Source organism: Cryphonectria parasitica, assembly GCF_011745365.1.
Source record: "Cryphonectria parasitica EP155 unplaced genomic scaffold M406scaffold_7, whole genome shotgun sequence".
NCBI lineage: Eukaryota > Fungi > Ascomycota > Sordariomycetes > Diaporthales > Cryphonectriaceae > Cryphonectria > Cryphonectria parasitica.
The window spans coordinates 917,533-936,104 of NW_024468915.1; the positions used below are offsets into that span (position 1 = coordinate 917,533).

An 18,572-nucleotide genomic window follows, 5' to 3' on the forward strand; every position below is an offset into this window, starting at 1 on the left:
CCTGGAGAACCAACTGATGCTCTGGGTCGGACACCTGGACTCGGGCCAATTTACAGGGATCTTCGGTTACAGCCGCCCCTATCACCTCACTGCATAATGCACTGTATTTCTTTGGCCATAGTGTCAGTCGGCTGGTTGGTTTGCTACTTCAATATCCCCCCCTTCATACATGTGTGGTACATTTTCATTGTCTTCTTCTTTTTTCTCTTTTTCTTTTCTTTCCTTGGTGGCCGTACACTACATTATATAATTTATTTTCCCGCACGAGAGCTCTTGGAAGGGCAGAATCTAACTGGGTATGCAATGCTTTCATTGGGATGATTGCTGTGATAATAATAATAGTAGTGCTAGTACTGAATAGTAATGCTTCTTTGTTACCCGGTCTTCTCTTAAAGCCAAAAATGCCTCTCCAGTGTCCCTTATATAACAGGTTTGAGCGACCGAACGAACACCCCGCTTCCTACCAAAGAAAAGGCTGGGATTTCCTGTCCTCCGTGCCCTCACCCCCCCCCCCCTTTCCAAAAAATAAAATAAAAAAATACAAGCAAACTGCCTTTCACTTGAAACAAAAAACAAGATGGAAAGGAATCCCTTGACGCTCAACAGAATTTGACTGTCCAGAGGTGTAAGTAAAAGGCGGGGTTCGGCCGTAACAAATGAGGTTGGTAGGAATCTCGACGCCCCTGGTTGTCTTTCTAACACAAGCCAGCCCGGTGGTATATGTCCCTTGTGCCCAAGTATCCAAAGGCAAAACTAGCTTTGCCTCTTTGTGTGTGTGTTGTGTGTGTGTGTGTGTGTGTGTGTGAGACCATGTCCAGATAATTCGACGGGGAAAAGGCAGAAAAGAAAAGGCTAGTATTGCCGGCCAAGCATGTGTGTGAACTGGGGCATCCGTAGAGGTGCGGTGCTTGTTAAAGTATCGTCAATCGTACAGGAAATATATGCTTGGTTGCTAGGGAACACAGATGAACGACGAGGTAAATAGACGCTTGCAGCCCACCCGATGCCAGGAAAGTAAGAGAAAGCCAGTAAATTCACACAAGCGATGCTGAGATAACCCATCAGCACGACCTTGGAAACGCAAAGGGGGTTTGGTTGCATTACAGCGTGCGTCAGAGAAGAGAGGGCATGGCGAGCCTCCTCCAAAAACAGACAAGACACGAGATGAAGCTTTCGGGATCTAGAACACAGGAGTATCTCTTCTACTCGGTCTCACTGTCGGTTAGGTCTTCTTCGACAATGTGATGGTCCTCGAGCTCGCCGAATCTCGCCTTGTAGCGTTGTAGCTCGAGCAGTTGTTCAGCCAGGCCCGAGAGCACATCAGTCATCGGTGCTCTGAGGTCCTCAAGCTTGGCGATCGGGCCGTTGCCCGCGGCAAGATGACGCATCGTCAGGGTAGAGACACAGGTCTAGAGGTGTTTTTGTTCTTGGTTAGCTTCGTCACTCCCTTTTCCAGTGGGCAAATCCCATTCGTTTTGGCTCACCTCTATACGGCTCACTTGATGTTCCATGAAGTTAACAAGGAACCGCTCCGTGACTTCGCCGCCCTTTTGTTTCATCCGTTCCAGCAGCTCCGTCTCAGGTGGCTGGAGGCCACGACCCGAATTCTCCTCTAGGGTGCTGCAGAGCATCTCGAGCCGGAGACTGACCCGCCACAGGGCCCAGATCACCTCTGGATCGAAGGCAAGCTCTCCGGCGTGGGCGAGCGCGGCTGGCTTGCCCGCCTCGCCCGAGACCTGCCTCTCGTGGAAGAGATGCTGCTCGATGCGACCGGCCAGGGAGTGCGGGTACAGTGAATAGATCACCTCAGGGTTCTCGAGTCCCTTGAGCTTCTTCTCGCCCATCTCCTTGACCTCGAATCCCTGCGAGCTCAGGTTCCGCAGCTCCTTGCGCACGGCCTGGGCAAAGGGTTCCTCCTCCAGGCCGTCGTCGAGATTGGAAGAAGAATCTTGGTATGTCTCCAGGCACCGCTGGATCTCCGAGATGAAATCAGACGAGACAGTGATCTGACCACCGTCAGCACAGGCCGACACACGTGAGGCCTTGTTAACAATCGGTCCGTAGTAATCCATGCGGTGGGTGATGGGGTCAACCTCGCAGAGAGGTTCGCCCCAATGCGTGCCCATGCGAACGGAAAGGCCCCTGAAGATGAGATTATTGTCCTTGTCGTAGAGCGGCTGGCAGTTGACCGAGTTGAGCATCTCCTGGGGCCAGTCACCATAGAGCAGTGCCGTCTGGACTGCGAAGCACCACAGCAGGGCGGATGTCGCGGTGGGGAAAGACACCATGAAGGCGTCGCCTTCCGTCTTCACTTCGTACCCACCTATACGGCGCAGTTGTCGTCTCATGATGTCGTTGTGTGCTTTGATCGCGGATCTCATCGCGGCCGGATATGTTTCCCACAGGTTCGTCGAGTTCTTGATATCAGTAAAGACGATGGCGATCATGCCCGTGGGCGCCGGCACCTCGGTGCCTACCTTGCGCAGGTTGGAATCCAGGGCGTCGTTCTTTGCCGCTCGTTTGTTCTTGCGCATCTCGCGGGGCAGCAGATCACTGTCCAGGCCAGAGGGGACCAGAGACATGCTCTGTCCACGGTGCATTCTTGACCTCTCGCTTCTCTTCTTCATATCGGCGACGCTGATCATCATCACCATGATTTTCCCGGACGCGCCGTAAGCCATGGCAAGATCTCGAACTTTCTGGGAGGCTCGCATGAGATCGGGGCGCTCGTTCTTGACCACATCAGTGACAAGAGTCGGCGTGAGGTATTCCCACAGTTCTCTTGTGGCCATTACGATGACTTCATGTTGTTCTTTGATCGTGATGTGAGCCACATGGGGCGCAGCTTGGACGGCAGGCATGAGATCTGCATACCCAAAGGCACGAGAGACCTCGAGCAGGTCGTTCAGCCTTCCGTTGCGCGATACCCATCCACCGGCATCTCGGATACGGGATCGCTCGTTGGGCTCAGCCGGGTCGTGCTTGTGCGTCAGGATCTTTTGCGTGCTGTCGGACTCGATGAGCAGCGCCTGCACATCGCCCACGTTCGCGATGTACAGCTCCTGCCCATGCAGATAGGCCACGGTAGCTACAGCGCCCGAGTTGAGATCTTCCTTGCTGAGTACGACCGAGGCAGAAGACCCTCGATGGGACACAATAGGACGCTCCTCGGCATGCTGAATTGCGATCGTCACGAGGTCTTTGTTGAGAGCGAGGAAGGCACGGCGCATGGCGTCGACAGGCGTGTCGTTCGGCTTTGACTTTATTGCTTCCAGCTCCATGCTGAAAATATGGCCAAAATTCTCGTGCAGGTATTTGGCGATCTTAGAGCCGCCACTCGAGAGGGCCTGGCCATCGAACAGACCCAACAAGGTCTCCGTGTCGGACGCGTTGAATCGAGGGACTACCAGATCGATGGTCGAGAGATGCTCATTTCTACCCAGTGTGTCTGCCATGCCGTACGGCAAGAATCCGGCCAAAGAGCCTGAGGTCCGGACTCGACGATCCTCACTCTGGTCTGGGATGCTTGGTACAATCAACGTGACGTCCATCAATCCAAGCACTCGGAGATTCAACAGACTGCTGAAGTCAGTGTAGTTTTCGCGGTTGGCGTTGGCGGGGCCATTCTGTGTCTGCTTGATTTCCAGACGCCTGTTGCCTGAGAGATTGAGAAATCTCAGGTTGGGGTTGAGGTTCCAGTTCCAGTCGTATGGCACGTTGGAGATGTTGTATTTGAGATAGTTGCTTCCGCAGTCCAGCACGGCCAGCTTCTTGGCCTTGGAGATGTCGGCAGGAAGATTGGTAAATTTGTTGCTGTTGATGTGGATCACCTGGAGGGAGTTGTACTCCTCAAGATCATCCGCCGGCAGGCTGGTCAGCTCGTTACCGGATAGATACAGCTCGACGAGCTGCGGCCAGCTCTTGATCGACCTCTGAGGCATGTCGCTCAGCTCATTGTACGATAAGTTGAGGACGCGCAGCTCTCCGAGCAGGGTGATGTGGTCAAAAACCTCGTCGTCGAGCTGATTGTCAGCAAGATATAGATTCCTCAGCGATCCGGCAAATGTGTTGGTCAATCGAGACGACAGGCCGGAATCTTTCCTCGGTCCAGGCATCGGAGGTGGCAACGAGCTGCTGCTCTGGCTTGTGGTGGTCCTCGACATGACGGATGTTTTGCGCCCTCCCTTGCCGTAGACCGAAACGACCGAGCTCTTGCGATCTGGACCTGCCGGGACCGGGGATGGGCCGACACTCAGCAACGTGCTCGAGGCTTGACTCGGCCTTCTCGATCCATCCGGCATCAGGTCATCGGTACTTGGAGACGGACTCAGGCCACCATTGGAGCTTGGCTTGAGCCCTGTAGACGATTGTGACGCCGTGAGATCCGGAGGCGGTTGAGGCGGACGGGAAGCCGGCTTGGGAAAGGAGTCCAGGATGTTGGTGGATGCGTTCAGTGTTTCCAGCTTGTGTGCCCACCAGATGTCCATGGGCAGTTTCCTGAGATTGTTGCTTCGGACATCGAGGACTCTGAGCTCTGTGAGGCAGCCTATCTCAGCAGGCAGCTCACCAAGCGAGTTGTTTGCAATGCTGAAATGCTCCAGACGTCGTAAGCTGCCGATCTGTGCTGGTAAGGAAGCAAAGTAGTTCTTGTCCAGGACCAGTCGCTCGAGGTTCAAGATATTGTGAAAAGTGTCGTCAATGCTTGCCAACTGTGCATGGGAAAGGTTGAGGTGTTTCAGTGTCGGAACGGGAGCGGTGATTCCAAACTTGGTGATGGGGTTTGCGTTGAGCTTAAGAGACCGTAACCTCTCGAAGCTACCAAGAAATTGTGAGATGGCGTTGTGGTCCGCTGTCATGATCTCCAGCTTGGGGAGCTCAGATATCACATCCATGGCCGAAATCGCATTGTACTTGACATCAAGCTCACGCAAGCTCTGCAGATTCTTGAACGAGTCTGGCAGGGCCCCCGATAGCCTGTTGTTGGTGACAACCAGCCTTTCCAATGACTTCAGGTTGCCAATGTTGTCTGGGAAGCTCATGATGAGGTTGAAGGACACATCAAGATCTACCAAGCTCTCCAGCTCGCACAGGAAGCTGGGGAAATTTTCGAGGAAGTTCGAAGAGAGGTTCAAGGTGCGCAGTGATCGATATGCTCCGAAGTAGGGTGGTAGATGCTTGAGCCTGTTGTTGGCTAGGTTGAGCTTCAGCAGGCCGGTGAGGCTTCCGAGCTCAGCATGCTCCAGCTGCTCCAGCCGGTTATTGGAGACATCAAGGTAGGTGAGCTTGTTGGCGCGGCTGAAGCTCAGAGGTAGCTTGCGGGCCTCGTTGTTGTTGTACTTGATGTCACGCAGGTTGACACAGGAGTGGATGAAATCTCGAGGCAGATCTAGAGACAGATTTCGTGACAGGTTCAGCGATATGATTTCACTAGCCTTGGAGTATAGAGAGATAGGAATGGTGACAAGATTTCGGCCTGACAAGTCGATGTGGTTGAACTTTTGCATCCGGCCGAAGCCCAGATCATGAGTACTGGCATGAAAGTCGCTTTCCTTGGCCGACAGGAAAAGGAATCGACAGATGTAGCTGTTGTCCTCGCGGCCGAGGTCTTCGATCCTGTCCCGTTCCTCATACCCGACCTGCTGGAGCAGGCGCTTCTGTATGTAGAGAGGGCGTTCGGCGTGGTTGAGTAGACGGACCAGGTCGTGCTTCTTCAGGACGATGTGGTAATTATCTAGGCTCTCTGTAACATAGGACTTCTTGATGATCTGGCCAATGAGATCTTGGACAGATGAATCAAGAGCCATCTGCAGCGTCGCAAACGTGCCGTCGGACCGGAAAACGCGGATGCAATAGGGTGCAAGCTTCTCGTCCGGCCGTGGTGGACTGCCGATCTCCTCGAGCTCCAGGGCCTGGGTGGTGGCCTCCAGGTCTGTCTTCCGAACCGCCCAGCTGTCCGGGGCGTTCCAGACACCGTTGACGCCGTTGTTTCTCGGTGGCACTGGGGGTTTCTCGGTTTCGGGAGCAGTCGAGGTGCCCGGAATGATCGGTGTAAGGGGCGCATGTCTGGTCACGATGCCCGACATGTCATCGAGGTCGGTGTCGAGTTTGAAGTATGTGCCCTTGTCGTTGGAGCGCTCCGTCGGTCCGATCAGCTCGTCTGGATCGTCATAGCCCTTGTGGGAGCGGCCCTTCTTAGAGAAGGGGAACTTGTTGTTGAACGTTGCCTGTCGCGCGGTTTCGGGCCGTCGCGGGGGCTCGGCCGTCGGGTCTCTACCAGCGGAACCCAACGTCTGCCCGTACACCACTGGCCCGTCATCTTTTGTAAACTCCTGGCGCGATGGCCTGGCCACCAAGGTGGATGCGAGGGACTGTGTCGAGGTCGAGAGCTTCTTGTTGAGCGGGGGTCCAATCTCCTCCTTTTCTTTCCTCCCCCGGAACCGGTTGAAGATCCCCTTCTTGTGATGGTGGTTGTAGCTGGGCGAGGCAGGGCCGTCGAGCCCTCCATTCTTCATTCCGAGACTGCTGTGCCCACTGGGCGTGGGACTTTGTGCACGAGATCGCGAGCCAAACACGTTATTCTGGGCCGTCTTGGACGTGTGCAGCATGCTAGCTTGAGAATCTTCTCGACTTATCGATGGCCGCAGGATCCGGGAATCGTCATTGCTCTTGTTGTGTCGATGGGAGTGGCCTTGTCCATGGGTGATCGATTGACCAGATCGGTTGGAAGATGAAGTCTTTGGAGGATTCTGCGACCCGTTTTCGCTCGCGTAACGCTCTCTGTCCGGGCCGGCGAGCACACCTCGGACAGGGGCCTCACCGTAAATCGCGATATCCTACAGGACAAGAGACAGGATCGTCAGTCAGAGTAGATGGGGAAGACGTCAGTGGCGATTGAGGGGCGGCAGGGAAAGACAGGGCAAAAAAGTTGCAGCAAAACCATCCATGAAGTGTGATAAAGAGTTCTAGATGAGATGGAGCAGATTTCCTGCAATGCATCGGGCCCGCAAGGTGCATGCGCGGATATAACACAAAAGAGAGATTGGGGGAAATAAGGTTTGCAGGGAGGAGGCACAGGGTTCTCCCATGGGAGGAGATGCGGGTCAAGTTGGTGGTGGGTGGTGTGAAGGGGGCTTCGGAAGAGGGTTGTGTGTTGGTTGTCTCTGATTTTTGGACGCACCTGGGCTTCTTGGTAGAGAAAGGGCACGACCTCTGGGGCTGGTACTGGTGTTCTGGGCCTGGAGGAAGACGGTGAAGCATCTCGGGTATGGTCTGTGGCGTTGGAGTAGTTGCGGTCACGATGGGGACGGGGAGTGTGGCTGTACGAATGAGATCGGGACTCCTTCCCGCCAAAGGAAGGTGGTAGGGAGGTTTCCGACGAGTCTCGACCAGGATATTCTTCACCAAAGAAACCCTGAAGTTTCCTGATGCCTCCCCTCTGGCCGCTGGACTTGGAGGCCTGGCTGCTTGCGGTGGTCGTGACGCTGGCTATGGAGGGCCTCCTTTCATCGTTGTAATATGCAGCGTCGGGAGAGTCACTGCCGGGAGGATTTGGTGTGGGGCGTCCCAGCGCACTGACCGAGGCGGATCTGAACCCCGGCGACATCTGCGAGGGCGAGGCGGAAGAGAGGTTGTCGCTGGAATCGTTGTAGAAAGTTGTAGCCATTGCACCTCCGTTGGCAGAAGTCGGCGTAGGCAGGTTATTGTGATGATTGTTATTGCTGCTGCCATTACTGCCTCCTCCTCCTTCTTCTAGTCCTGTTGTTGTTGTTGTTGCCGCTGCCGCTGCTGTTGTTGAGGGTGTTGTTCCTCCTCCTCCTCCTCCTCCTCCTCCTCCTCCTCCTCCTACGCCAACTCCTGCGCCGCCACCGACCATCCAAGGCGCAACCTGTTGCATAAAAGAGGCAGCAGTCGAGGGTGGTTGGTGCACGATCTGCGGAGCGCGACTGCCAGCAGGCTCCAGGACGGCCAGATCGCGACGGTAGTTGGCGAAGTCGCTCAGGCGATGCTCGCGGGGAGCAGGAAAGACAGGAGCAGCGGCGGCGGCGGCGGCATTTGAATTCGAGTTCGAGTTTGAGGAGAAATGAGGGGACAAAGCGCGCAGGGAATTGGAGGTCTTCGCATGGGGAGGCTGAGACTCTTGGGTTTTGTTTTCTTTCACGGGCCTGTGGGTGGAGCGCAGAGGCGGTTTGACCTGTCAGTATTTCTGTGTGCGCCTTGTCAGGTAGGGGGGAAAATCTTCTTCCAACAGATGGAAGTCGACAAAGATTGTCTCGAGGCATGCAATGTGCGCACACGCTGCGGTATGCTGGGCGTGCAGCGACATGTCTCGGTCGAGCCGGGGCGAGGAGTTGCGGCGGCGGCGGCGGTGGCGGCAGCACGATGATAGACACAACTCAAACTCAACCCAGCCCAACCCAAACCCAGCAAGTACATGCTGATGACGAGAACGGAACTACTCACTTGACGGGACGCCCATGGTCGTCGGTCTTGATCCGGCTCGGCGCAGCAGCCCTGCGCGAGCCCCTAGACGAGGAGCGCTGGCGGATGGAACCGTCATCGCCGCCATTGTCTTTGTCCTTTAGCCTGTCCTTGTCCTTGTCTTTGGCCCTAGGCAGAGCTGGGAGCGGCTTGACGGTGATGTCGGAGGCGTTGCTTTCGGTACTCGCGCTCGTCACAGAGCTGAACCGTGAGGTCTGCTCATCTCTCGTCATTGTCACCTTGCCCTGTTGGTCCCAGGACGCAACAGAGCCATGTCCTCCTCAAAACGCGACGGGGGGTTATTCAAAGCCCATCGAGGTCGCTGGCGGCGCGGGTCGTGAGGGGCGGCCGGATCACCACAGCAGCTATGCGCATATATGCCTGAATCACGTACTATATCTGCTGTGCTTGTGGTCGCGGGTTTCTGTAGCCGATGTTTAAGTAGTAGTAACTGGCTGTAGTGTATGGAGAATCTCTCTCTCTTTCTTCCTCTCTCTCTCTTCCAGTAAACCTCAGGTCCAATTTGAATCAGGCGCGGCGAGCTATAGTATAAGGTCCAGACCGGTGTGCAGCTCCCCTGGTCGTAGCGAAGACAGGTGGGAGGGGAAAAGGGGGAGACAGAGTACCAAGTACAGAGTATGTATGTGCTTAGAGAGAACTCCTACTCATAAAAATAAAATAAAAATACAACACAACAAGGCGATATGGGAGGGATCGAATGCAGAACGAGATGCGAGGTGAGGTGGAGCAGATGCGAAGCGTTGGCCACCCAAGCCTGCTGTAATGCAGTGCCAACAAGAGCAGAGTTGCAACACAAGTAAACGCACACCCCTAACCAGCTGGGACGAAATCGGGATCGGGCCCTGTGTGCGAATGTGGATTGATCGATGTGGGATTGGGTGAGGGGGGGGGTGGGCGGTCATCTGTTCGAGGTGGCAGCAGTGGTCGAGCAACTGCAGGGTGTGGGTGCGGGCAGATCTTTGAGAATGAGACACAAGCTGCATCCCAGGTTTAGGTCCGGCGCGACTTGTGTGGCAGGCGGCTGGAGAGGTACCGACCAGGGGGTGGTCAGGTCACGATACCTAGCCTCAATTTCCCCTCACCGCCTTTTTCTGTGATCAGGATGAGGGGCTTCATGTAGCGGTACATGACTCTGGGGCTTTTCAGTGCTGTCGGTACCTGAACCGCCCATCACCCCACACCCTCCCGCATTTATCTTGATGAACCCCCAAAGCTTCTAAGTTAACGTACATAACTACGACGTACTTCCACAACAGCAATAAAGCACTCGTGAGAGACGAAGCTGCCTGTGTACGTGTGCGCGCGTCGATTTGTCTGTACTATGGCATGTGCGGCCAAGGACGTCCCAAACACCACCCCATTTTTGGGGCGAGGGAGGGTTTCGAAACAGTGCAGTCCGCACGCACGTACAATGCTCGTATTGGGGCTTTAGACTTGAGCTGCTATAGTCATAGTACAGAGTGTCACCCACCGTAAAATGTCAAAGCCACATCACTCTGGTCGATTGACAGCTGTGGGAGCAATGGTGGCGGGGGAGAACCGAGGTGGGAAGAAGTAGGAGAAAAGAAGAAGAGCAAAGACCAAGCAGAAGTTGTATCCCAACCCCGCGCCTTCACCCCATCAGGGACAAGGAGTGGAGGGGGGGCAAGCTAGAAAAGGGCTTGGCTGCTGGCCAAACGTAGACTCGACGCGATGCAACATAGAATGGCGGTCTTTTCTTTCTTTTCTTGACATTGCTGTCTCCCGCCTTTTTACATTTCCCATTCTTTTTTTTCACTTGTATTTTTTGTCTTTACCGATGACTGCGTCAAGATCCTTGCGGCGATCACGAAAGCGCCATCCAGCGAGGTAACCCGTGTGGGCAGGTTTCCACAAATGCAACATAGTACGCGAGTCCTGCTAATGATCTATTTTAATTATTTATTTTTCTTGCTATTATTCGAGTGCTGCTTGGACTACTCCGTGTCGTGAGCTGAGACTTGAGGGGAGGGGGGGTGGCCTCTCCAAACCCGCAAGCGCAATACACGGTCCCAAACACACCAGCGGGCGTTATTCCTCCAAAACATCCCCTGCCCTTGGCTCTTTCCCCGGGGCTCGGCTGTCTGGAACCTGCAACGGCCAAAACGGCTCCAAGTGAGGTGACTTTGGGCGAGGAGCTTTTTTGCGGAGCTGTGATCCTTTTGTTTTAGCGCCCGTCAATCTCGCTTGTCGCTTGAGAGATCCCTGAGCCGGCATCTGTACTGTTGTTGCTGCAGTAGTAACGATGGTAGCAGCAGGAGATATGCTTTCCTCCCCACCAGAAACACATCTCCTCTCCAAGCCGTTACCCGTGGACCCCTTCTACCTCTCTCTCTCTCTCTCTCTCTCTCTCTCTCTCTCTCTCTCCCCCGTCAGCACCGTTTCCCCCCCTCGATTCAGTTCGTATAGTCATACAATGTATGCATGCATGCAAACCGACATATCTCCTGGCAGTTAGGTCGACGACTACTAAGTGGCTAACTAAACAAGCCTCGAACCTTACCACGACAAACCTCGGCTGCAGAGAGAGCCGCAGCATGTCTGCGATGCTGACCTCTGGGCGATTCCCAGATCTTGGCTCGATGAGCATACCCACCTTCTACTTGCGAAGAGGGTGTCGTCCCTAGTACACTAGAAGTGCAGTAGTTGTTGTAGTAGTAGTAGTAGTAGTAGTAGTAGTAGTAGTAGTAGTAGTAGTAGGCTGGAGAAAAGTCAAGTTTAATTATAGCCCTGCCCCAAAAGGCCAGTCGGAATCACCACCTCGAGAGTCACTGGTGGGAATCACATACAGAGACAGCAAATCATCCGAATTCGGGCCTACTTACCAGAGCATGACGGGTGTCGTAGTCACCTCAGCAGCAGCAGCGAATGAGGTGTCTTATCAAAGACATATGACTGTGTATGCATGTCAGAGTTCTGGGGGCACCTTTCGAGCCATCGCCAACATTGGGTGGGAAAAATACGTGTACCCAGGATAGGTACGTGACATGCTATGCTATATTCGTTCAGCTCTCGGGTAGTCCAATACATGCTGTGGACGTTATCGCCCCGTTGCCTTCCTAGCTACGGGACATGCGTTGTATACAAACTGACGGGAACCCTTTGAGTACTTTGACTGCAGTCATCGAAACAGGGTTTCAAAGCTGCACACCACACCATGCTGCAAAGCCCAAAACTTTGCGAGTTCCGCACCATCCAACGCTCCACCAACAAGGACGGCGGGCGCGAAACAATAACAAGACAATCGAAAAACTAAATGAAGAACTCAGATAATTCACACGTGGCCGACGCCCTTACCAAGGCAAAAAGGGGTCTATGTTTATCCTTTTTTTTCTTTTTCCCGCCCGCTGTCTAGCTAGAATCCAGAGTCATACACACGCATATGGGCAATTCCACTTCATACTTCCCTCCTCCGCGCTCACCGCGTAAGTACGTACATGGTAGTTTACCAACCTGATCCCTTCATCCGTCCCCCGTTTGCCCCGTCGGCTGAACGGCACCTGTAGGGAGGGGGCGAGTGAGCTCGGACTCGCCCAGTTACTTCCCCCCATCCAGCTCTACTCTACCAAGATTACATACCGCCCTTGAGCAAATAATGTCTTGGGGGCGGACGCCGCAGATGAGACAGAGTCCAGAACATACACATAAGGTCACTCACTCAGTCACTCTGCTTTTTGGCCCGTTGCTTTCCCTCCTGCTCTAGACATTTTGTCGGAGTCAGCGCTATAAGCCCAGTAGTGTGGACCCCTCACCCCTTCTTCTTCTCCTTCTGTCCAGCTTGCCGAGGCAGCCCCTATCCATGATATATGTCTCATTGCATCTGCTTGTGACTTGTAGGCTCGCGCCTCTAGAGCTGGGCAGGCTAAGAAAAAGAAAAGAAAAGAAAACAGAAAGAGGGGGGGGGGGGTTGCATGGGGAGCTGTGGCTTTGGCGGTTCCAGGATCATTTGTCTCGATCCCTCCTTGTGGTGGCGAGTGCAGGAGGTGTGTGTGTGTGTGTGTGTGTGTGTGTGTGTGTGTGTGTGTGTGTGTGTGTGTGCGTGTGTGTATGTATATGTATGTACAACCCAGAACCGACGGTCTGGCCACCCATATCCCAGACCAGACGGGAGCTGGCATTGAGGGGATAAACGTTCAGGACGGAGTTGCCGTGCGACATGTGCAGCTCGACCCTTTGTTGTTCACGCAACCCACGGTCACAGCATGGCTATCCGGAGTCCGCCCAACGCCCAGTATAGTAACTGAACATTGCAGGCAAACGGCTGCTCCGAACTTTTTGGGTCCCAATTGCACTGATCACTCATGTAGCACAAACCCTCCTGTGGGCCAAAGACTTTGAATCTCCAAGTGCCTGCTCTGTATGTTTGGCTATCAACACTGCGTAACGTATAATCACTATAGAACACATGTCTATTTACACCAGTATGCCCAACCGCCCTTGCTCGGCAGGCTAAAGTGCAGACACGGCAGGCAGGCGTGTCTAGCTAAGCCCTCTCTTTCAATGATACACAAAGGCTCCCTCAACACAACTCGTCCAACGATGTCAGGTCTGAATCACTATCTGCAGTCTTCTGCAGCTGGGTCGTGGTGTCCACGTTGTTTTTGATATCCACCTCATCGCCCATGGAGGCGATACTTGACAGGTCCGACTCATCATCACTATCAAGGACCTCCTGAATCTTAAGTTGCGTGGAGACCTCGTCAGGAGTCTCCTCAACCTTCCCTTCCTGCGATTCTCCAGCGCATCCATCCCCATCCCCATCATCATCATCACCACTATTCACTTCTTCTTCTTCTGCTTGTTGTTGTTGTACAGGGGAGTAGGTCTGTGAGTCCTCTTTGTCGTCACAAAGAGTGTCGCCCACGACACGACTTTCCAGCATTACATCTTGGGCTTCCTGTAGGGATAGGGACATGTCCTCCTGGATGAGTCTGACAGCAAGTTCTGGGACCAACACCGACTGGACGAAGCCAGTGTAGCCTCTCGCAGAGATGAGCTTGTCTTGCGGCGCCCTCTTTCTGAGCAAAGATGAGAACATTTCCACTATGGTTTCCGTCATCAAACTCATGCCTCGCAGGCCATAGTATCCTGGGGAGAGAAATTCTTCCGTCCTGAGCAGCGTCCTGTTCTTGCCCATCTTGATGTTCTCGCGAAGCAGTGATCCGAAATATGAATCGGAGGCCTTTCCCTCTATCAGGGACTTGATATGATCACGGTGGCTCTTGATACGTTGTTTGAGGCCCTTCCAGTCGATCTCTGGGTAACCCTTCTCTTTCCATTGTTTCTGCGCGGCCTTCTTCTTGTGGAGCCGGCAGAACCTTGCCTGTCGGATAACATCCATCCTCTCTCCCCTCGAGAATGCCTTGAGCAAACCCTCGTCAACCACCTCTTCGCATATTGGGCACAGTGTCTGGCCCTTTTCTAGCGCCGTGTCAGTCTCATCTGGTGTATCGTCGAGTGGCGTGTCGAAGTCAGCTGGCTCCGGATTTGGGGCGTATTCATCATAGCTCGTTGGCATCCTGAACTCTGGTCTTCTTGATACATCATCCTGGATTACGTTCCGGGATTTCTTTCCTCTTGCACGTTGGCGCCGCGACGATATCTGCTTCTTGGTGCGGACCTCCAGTGGTTTTGGCGTATGAGCAGCCGGTGAAGAGAGTTGTGAAGATTTGGAATCGGGTGAAGGTGTCGAGTCATATGATACGGCAGCTGGCTTCTTGAAGACATTCTTCTTCTCCGGCGTGTCCGGGGCTTTGCGTGTCTTGAAAGTCCTGACGGGTGTCGAGTTCTGGGATCCTCGTCCTCTCTTGCTGCCATAGGCTGCTTCGTTCTTGCGCTTGCCCACCATCCATCCATCAACCATATGATCTCCTATGCCAGAACTCGACTTGTGTGCATTCCTTCTTGCCTTTTTATTGGAAGCATCCGCAGCACTTTCATCTGCCCCGTCGTCCTCAACCGCATGCATTGGCCTCTTCTTCAAATGGGGTGTCTCAACTTGGCGGGCTGAGCGCCGGATCCCCGACTGTCCCCGAGTGCCAGTGGACAACTTCTCATTTCTAGCATAACCGGTCAAGTTGCTAGCAGTCTGATTTGTGGGGCCGGTCTTTTCCCCAAAGTTGGTGGGTTGTATATCAGCACTTCCGAAGAGGTCGTCATCATCGTCAGATGAGTCAATATATCTGTTGTCAGGTGGGTACCCTGGTGGCTCTTTCACCTCTTCCTCATCACTACTCTCGATGGGAAGAGCGGTGACATCTGCAGGCTCTGGTATTGGTTTGGGTATGCCGGGGCGAGGCTTTCCATTGATCATCTTATGGAGTGGTGGGACATCGTGTCTCGAGAGTGGAGGCATCGTGCGATCTCTCTGTCCTTTGTTCTCAGGTTGAAGTAAGGACAATCATGAGCAAGCAGCCCACAAAAATCAAAGGAAGGCTGATATAGTAGAGAAGATTGGGCTGTCCAACAACAGAGGGACAAATAAGAGCTGAGCTTGAGGAGGTTTGTGTTCTGTATGTGCATTCACCATCTGGGTTGGGGAACACGTCAACCTTGATTTATGATTTGATGGTGGAAAATGGAGTCCTCACCAAAGAAGAAATGTGGACCTTTATGCAATTGACAACATGTGTTAGGTTTCGTGCACAAATAGACTGAAGCACATTGCTGGCAGCATCTTGGAACTGTTGTTGCCTTTGATACAGCGACTCAAATCTGAAAATAAACCCAGGCAATTGAGTGAAACTCGGCAGGAGCACTACACTTGCTAAGTACGCGCTATCAGACGCGTTCAGGTTCAATTACAGCAACCGTGTCTTAGTGCTAAAGGAACTGTGCACTGACCCCTGCTAGCTGCTCATTTCTACCATTCAACCCCCCGGAAGGTCACCTGCTACCAAGTTGAATAGACTGAACCATGGTCTGTCTGCCTGGAATTTCTTATCCTTTCACTGAAGGATCAAAGGTCTGTCAGCTGATGAGATGTGAACAAGAAGAGATTCCAGACATATCGATAGGCAACTTTATCTAGCTTACTTGCTGCATAGGAAACTCACGGGTATCATACATGAATGACATGAATTCTGAAAAGGACACAATCATGACAACTTGGCCATCTTCTCTTCAAGTTCCTTCACCCAACCCTCCACTACCTTCATGTTGTTGCCCATGGACGATTCGCCCTCCTTCATTGCTGCCTCCACCTTCTCCAGGCCTTCCCTCCACTGCTTGATATCTGACGCCATGTCTGTCTGACGCCTCTCAATCCTGTCCAGTGTCTCACCGGCTGTGGCTGCATCTGCGTGAATCGCCCTTAGTGACCGCAGCCTGTCCAGTAAGGGTGGGAGGAGTGGTGTGAGATTCTCGATCGTGGGCAGGGTGCTGTAGAGAGCATTGATCTTTGTGATCTGCTCGGCCTCTTCTGAATCAGGGTCGGCAGGCAAGGCTGCCCCTGCTCCTGTAGAAGCCAGGGCGTCCTTGGCCTGCTTCGCCTGTCTCCGAGACTTCTCCAGTTGCTCGGCCTCTTGTGTCAACTGTCGGACCTTCCGGCTGATGGTATCGAGCGAGGACGAGGATGCGTCCGACAGGGTCGATACCTGCTTCTGTATCTTCTCCAGCGTTGGCACGATTGCACGCGGCAGGCCGCTCGAGTCAAGCCCCGGCAGGGCAGACGATCCAATGCCGATGGCCTTCTCCAGAAGCGCCAGGCGTTGGTCGAAATCGGCAGCCTTGGCCAGTGCGTGCGTCTGCTCGTACGTGGGCGCATACGTGACGGTGTAAGTAGCCGACGTGCTCTCAGCTGCCTCACCCTGCGAGTGATTGCCCGTGGCTCCCGTCTCAGGCGGGGACGCAAACCTCGTAGGACGGAAACCAAGGCCCTGTGCCAAGTCCTCTGGGTGTTTGGAAATCTCATCCAGCACCTGGCTCAGTGAAGCCAGCTCGATCTCCTGCTCCTGCTCCTCGCCTGAGGCATCTGGCTGCTTCTCCTCCGCAGCCTTCTGCTTGCCCACTTCCTCTTTCGCCTCCTCGATCTCTCGCTTTAGCCGGGCAATCTTGCGGGCGAGGCTCTCGCCCTCATCTTCGTCGCTCAGGTCTCCCAGCTCCTCGGTGCCGTCCTGTAGGATTCTCTGTCTTCGAGAAGAAGCTTTGTATGATTTGCGCTTCCCATTGACACGGTCTGAGAAGTCAACGTCTTTGGCGTCTACCTGAGAGGGCATGAACCGCGACCGTGCCTGGTCTATCCGCAGCTTGGACCGCGAGATGCCGGCTGCGTCCGTCTCGTCATCTTCGAATTCGTGGTCGGATGGTGACTGAAAGGTAGTCTGCCCCCAAGTATGGTCAGTTTACGAAGCAGATTTGATCTAGTACGCCACAGGTCACACGTACAGGCACGGTCGATGTGTCATCTGTGAGCTCCGGAGTCTCGTAGATGTCGGGCGCCGAGTCCTGGATTGTTTACTGATTAGCTTTCGATTGCAAAGAACACGGCGCGGTAATGTAGCTCACCAAGTCTGGTAGCGCAGCATATTTCCTATTCAGAGCCATTGTGACGAGAGTAGAGGGATCCTCCGCGGTCCGGGTGTTTGGTGCCTACAAATGACCTCACTTCTGTAATGTACACCGCGTCGAGCGCTTTGGAGGTTGGAGTGCGCCGTGTTTAGGAACTGGACCCTGGCAGCCCGTCGCGCCTAGTGCTAAGGACCCAGTGCCGAACACGCGCCGCGCCGGTGGGAAAAGTACTGTAGGCCCCACTTCAAAAAAAAAAAAAAAAAAAAAAGACCTACAAAAACCTCGCCCTCAGAAATTTGCGAGCTCTGCATTTTACATCTTCTCTTGCAAACCACAACGCCACGACAAACGCACACGTAAGTCCCTTCATCCTTCATCCTCCCTACTTCCTCTACTGTATTGCATGATGTTTAATAGCATGTATTACCTGACTTCTCAATATGATGTCTCATTTTATCACCAAGATCTCTGACAAGCAATACACAATTCACCCAATTTTTACACCTCTTTTCCTTTCCTCACGGTCTGTTCACTGGCTAACACGGCCGTGCGATTTCAGGTAGATAATCTAGTATGCCCTCAGCGATACCCAAGCCCCCAAGCGGGCACTTTAACCTTCTCTATTTCGCCGGCGCGAACACGTTCACCGGTAAAGAGTTCGAGCCGCTGCCCGCGCCGCTGCCCTTGAAGCAGCTCTTCGCGACGCTCGAGGAGCGATACGCAGGTATCAAGTCAAAGGTGCTCGAATCCTGCTTGGTCACTATCAATCTGAACTACGTCGACGTCCCTGAGGATTCCAATGAGGGTGGCGCCGACGAGCCTGTTATTAAAGAGGGTGATGAAGTGGCCATCATCCCACCTGTGAGCTCTGGATGATGGACATCCTCGTGGCCAAAAGGAAAAGAAGGAGAAGAATCCTTGAATGCATTTTTTTCTGCTTGTTGGCCTAAGGCCGAGCTATCTTTCAGTCATAACCTTCACCTTGCGAGGAGAGCTTGCTGCTCCTCAGACGTCGACCTCTGATCGAGGGGCTTTGGTGTTCGGCGTTTCGCCCATGACATCCAGTCCCACCTCCACACCATCCACCACCCTGCCTCTTGCTGCTTGTGGTACCTGGTCAATCTTCTCATAGCGAGGACCAGAAGGAAGATGATTGTCGCAAAGATGATTGTCAATGTGATGGAGATGATCGAGGTCAGACTGGTCGTGGTCGAGACCTGGCATCCCAACGGCCGGGTCCGGATCTCCCACCTCTCCGCCCAGTGCGGACAGATGTCTTGGTCATACGCGGGTGCGAGCGCTGGAATAGTGTAATTATTCGGCACGCATGACCAAGTCTGGAAAGAATTTTAGGAAAAAACACCAAGTCAGTATGCAAAATACTGAGTGATTTCATCAAGGCTGACTTGGACCTACAAATGGGCACCAGCTACATTGTTCCTCATCCAAGCAGCCACGGCAGTCCTGATGTCTCCAGCAGCGACGCAGATGCGCATCACCTGGCTCTGAAGTTACCATCGTAAATAGCCAAAGATTATTATAAATAC

At 53.7% G+C, this 18,572-nt stretch overlaps 4 protein-coding genes across 4 annotated transcripts; 1 reads left to right on the forward strand and 3 right to left on the reverse strand.

Annotated features, from left to right (window-relative positions):
* Positions 1 to 293: 293 nt before the first annotated feature.
* On the reverse strand, positions 294 to 8,711 carry M406DRAFT_347451 (uncharacterized protein; the record flags this gene model as incomplete). Its single annotated transcript, XM_040922298.1, has 5 exons — positions 294 to 1,409; positions 1,485 to 6,833; positions 7,178 to 7,668; positions 7,867 to 8,005; positions 8,466 to 8,711. The coding sequence occupies 5 exons, from the start codon at positions 8,709 to 8,711 to the stop codon at positions 1,203 to 1,205; spliced, it is 6,432 nt and encodes a 2,143-aa protein (XP_040773297.1). The 3' UTR covers positions 294 to 1,202.
* A 4,325-nt stretch (positions 8,712 to 13,036) lies between these two features.
* On the reverse strand, positions 13,037 to 14,872 carry M406DRAFT_72331 (uncharacterized protein; the record flags this gene model as incomplete). Its single annotated transcript, XM_040925538.1, has 1 exon — positions 13,037 to 14,872. One exon carries the CDS (start codon positions 14,870 to 14,872, stop codon positions 13,037 to 13,039), a length of 1,836 nt encoding a protein of 611 aa, XP_040773298.1.
* A 742-nt stretch (positions 14,873 to 15,614) lies between these two features.
* Positions 15,615 to 17,061, reverse strand: M406DRAFT_46523 (uncharacterized protein; the record flags this gene model as incomplete). The annotated part of the gene is made up of 3 exons (XM_040924304.1): positions 15,615 to 16,826; positions 16,903 to 16,962; positions 17,023 to 17,061. 3 exons carry the CDS (start codon positions 17,059 to 17,061, stop codon positions 15,615 to 15,617), a joined length of 1,311 nt encoding a protein of 436 aa, XP_040773299.1.
* Positions 17,062 to 17,598: 537 nt separating this feature from the next.
* On the forward strand, positions 17,599 to 17,901 carry M406DRAFT_264141 (uncharacterized protein; the record flags this gene model as incomplete). Its single annotated transcript, XM_040917638.1, has 1 exon — positions 17,599 to 17,901. The coding sequence occupies one exon, from the start codon at positions 17,599 to 17,601 to the stop codon at positions 17,899 to 17,901; it is 303 nt and encodes a 100-aa protein (XP_040773300.1).
* Between the last annotated feature and the right edge of the window lie 671 nt (positions 17,902 to 18,572).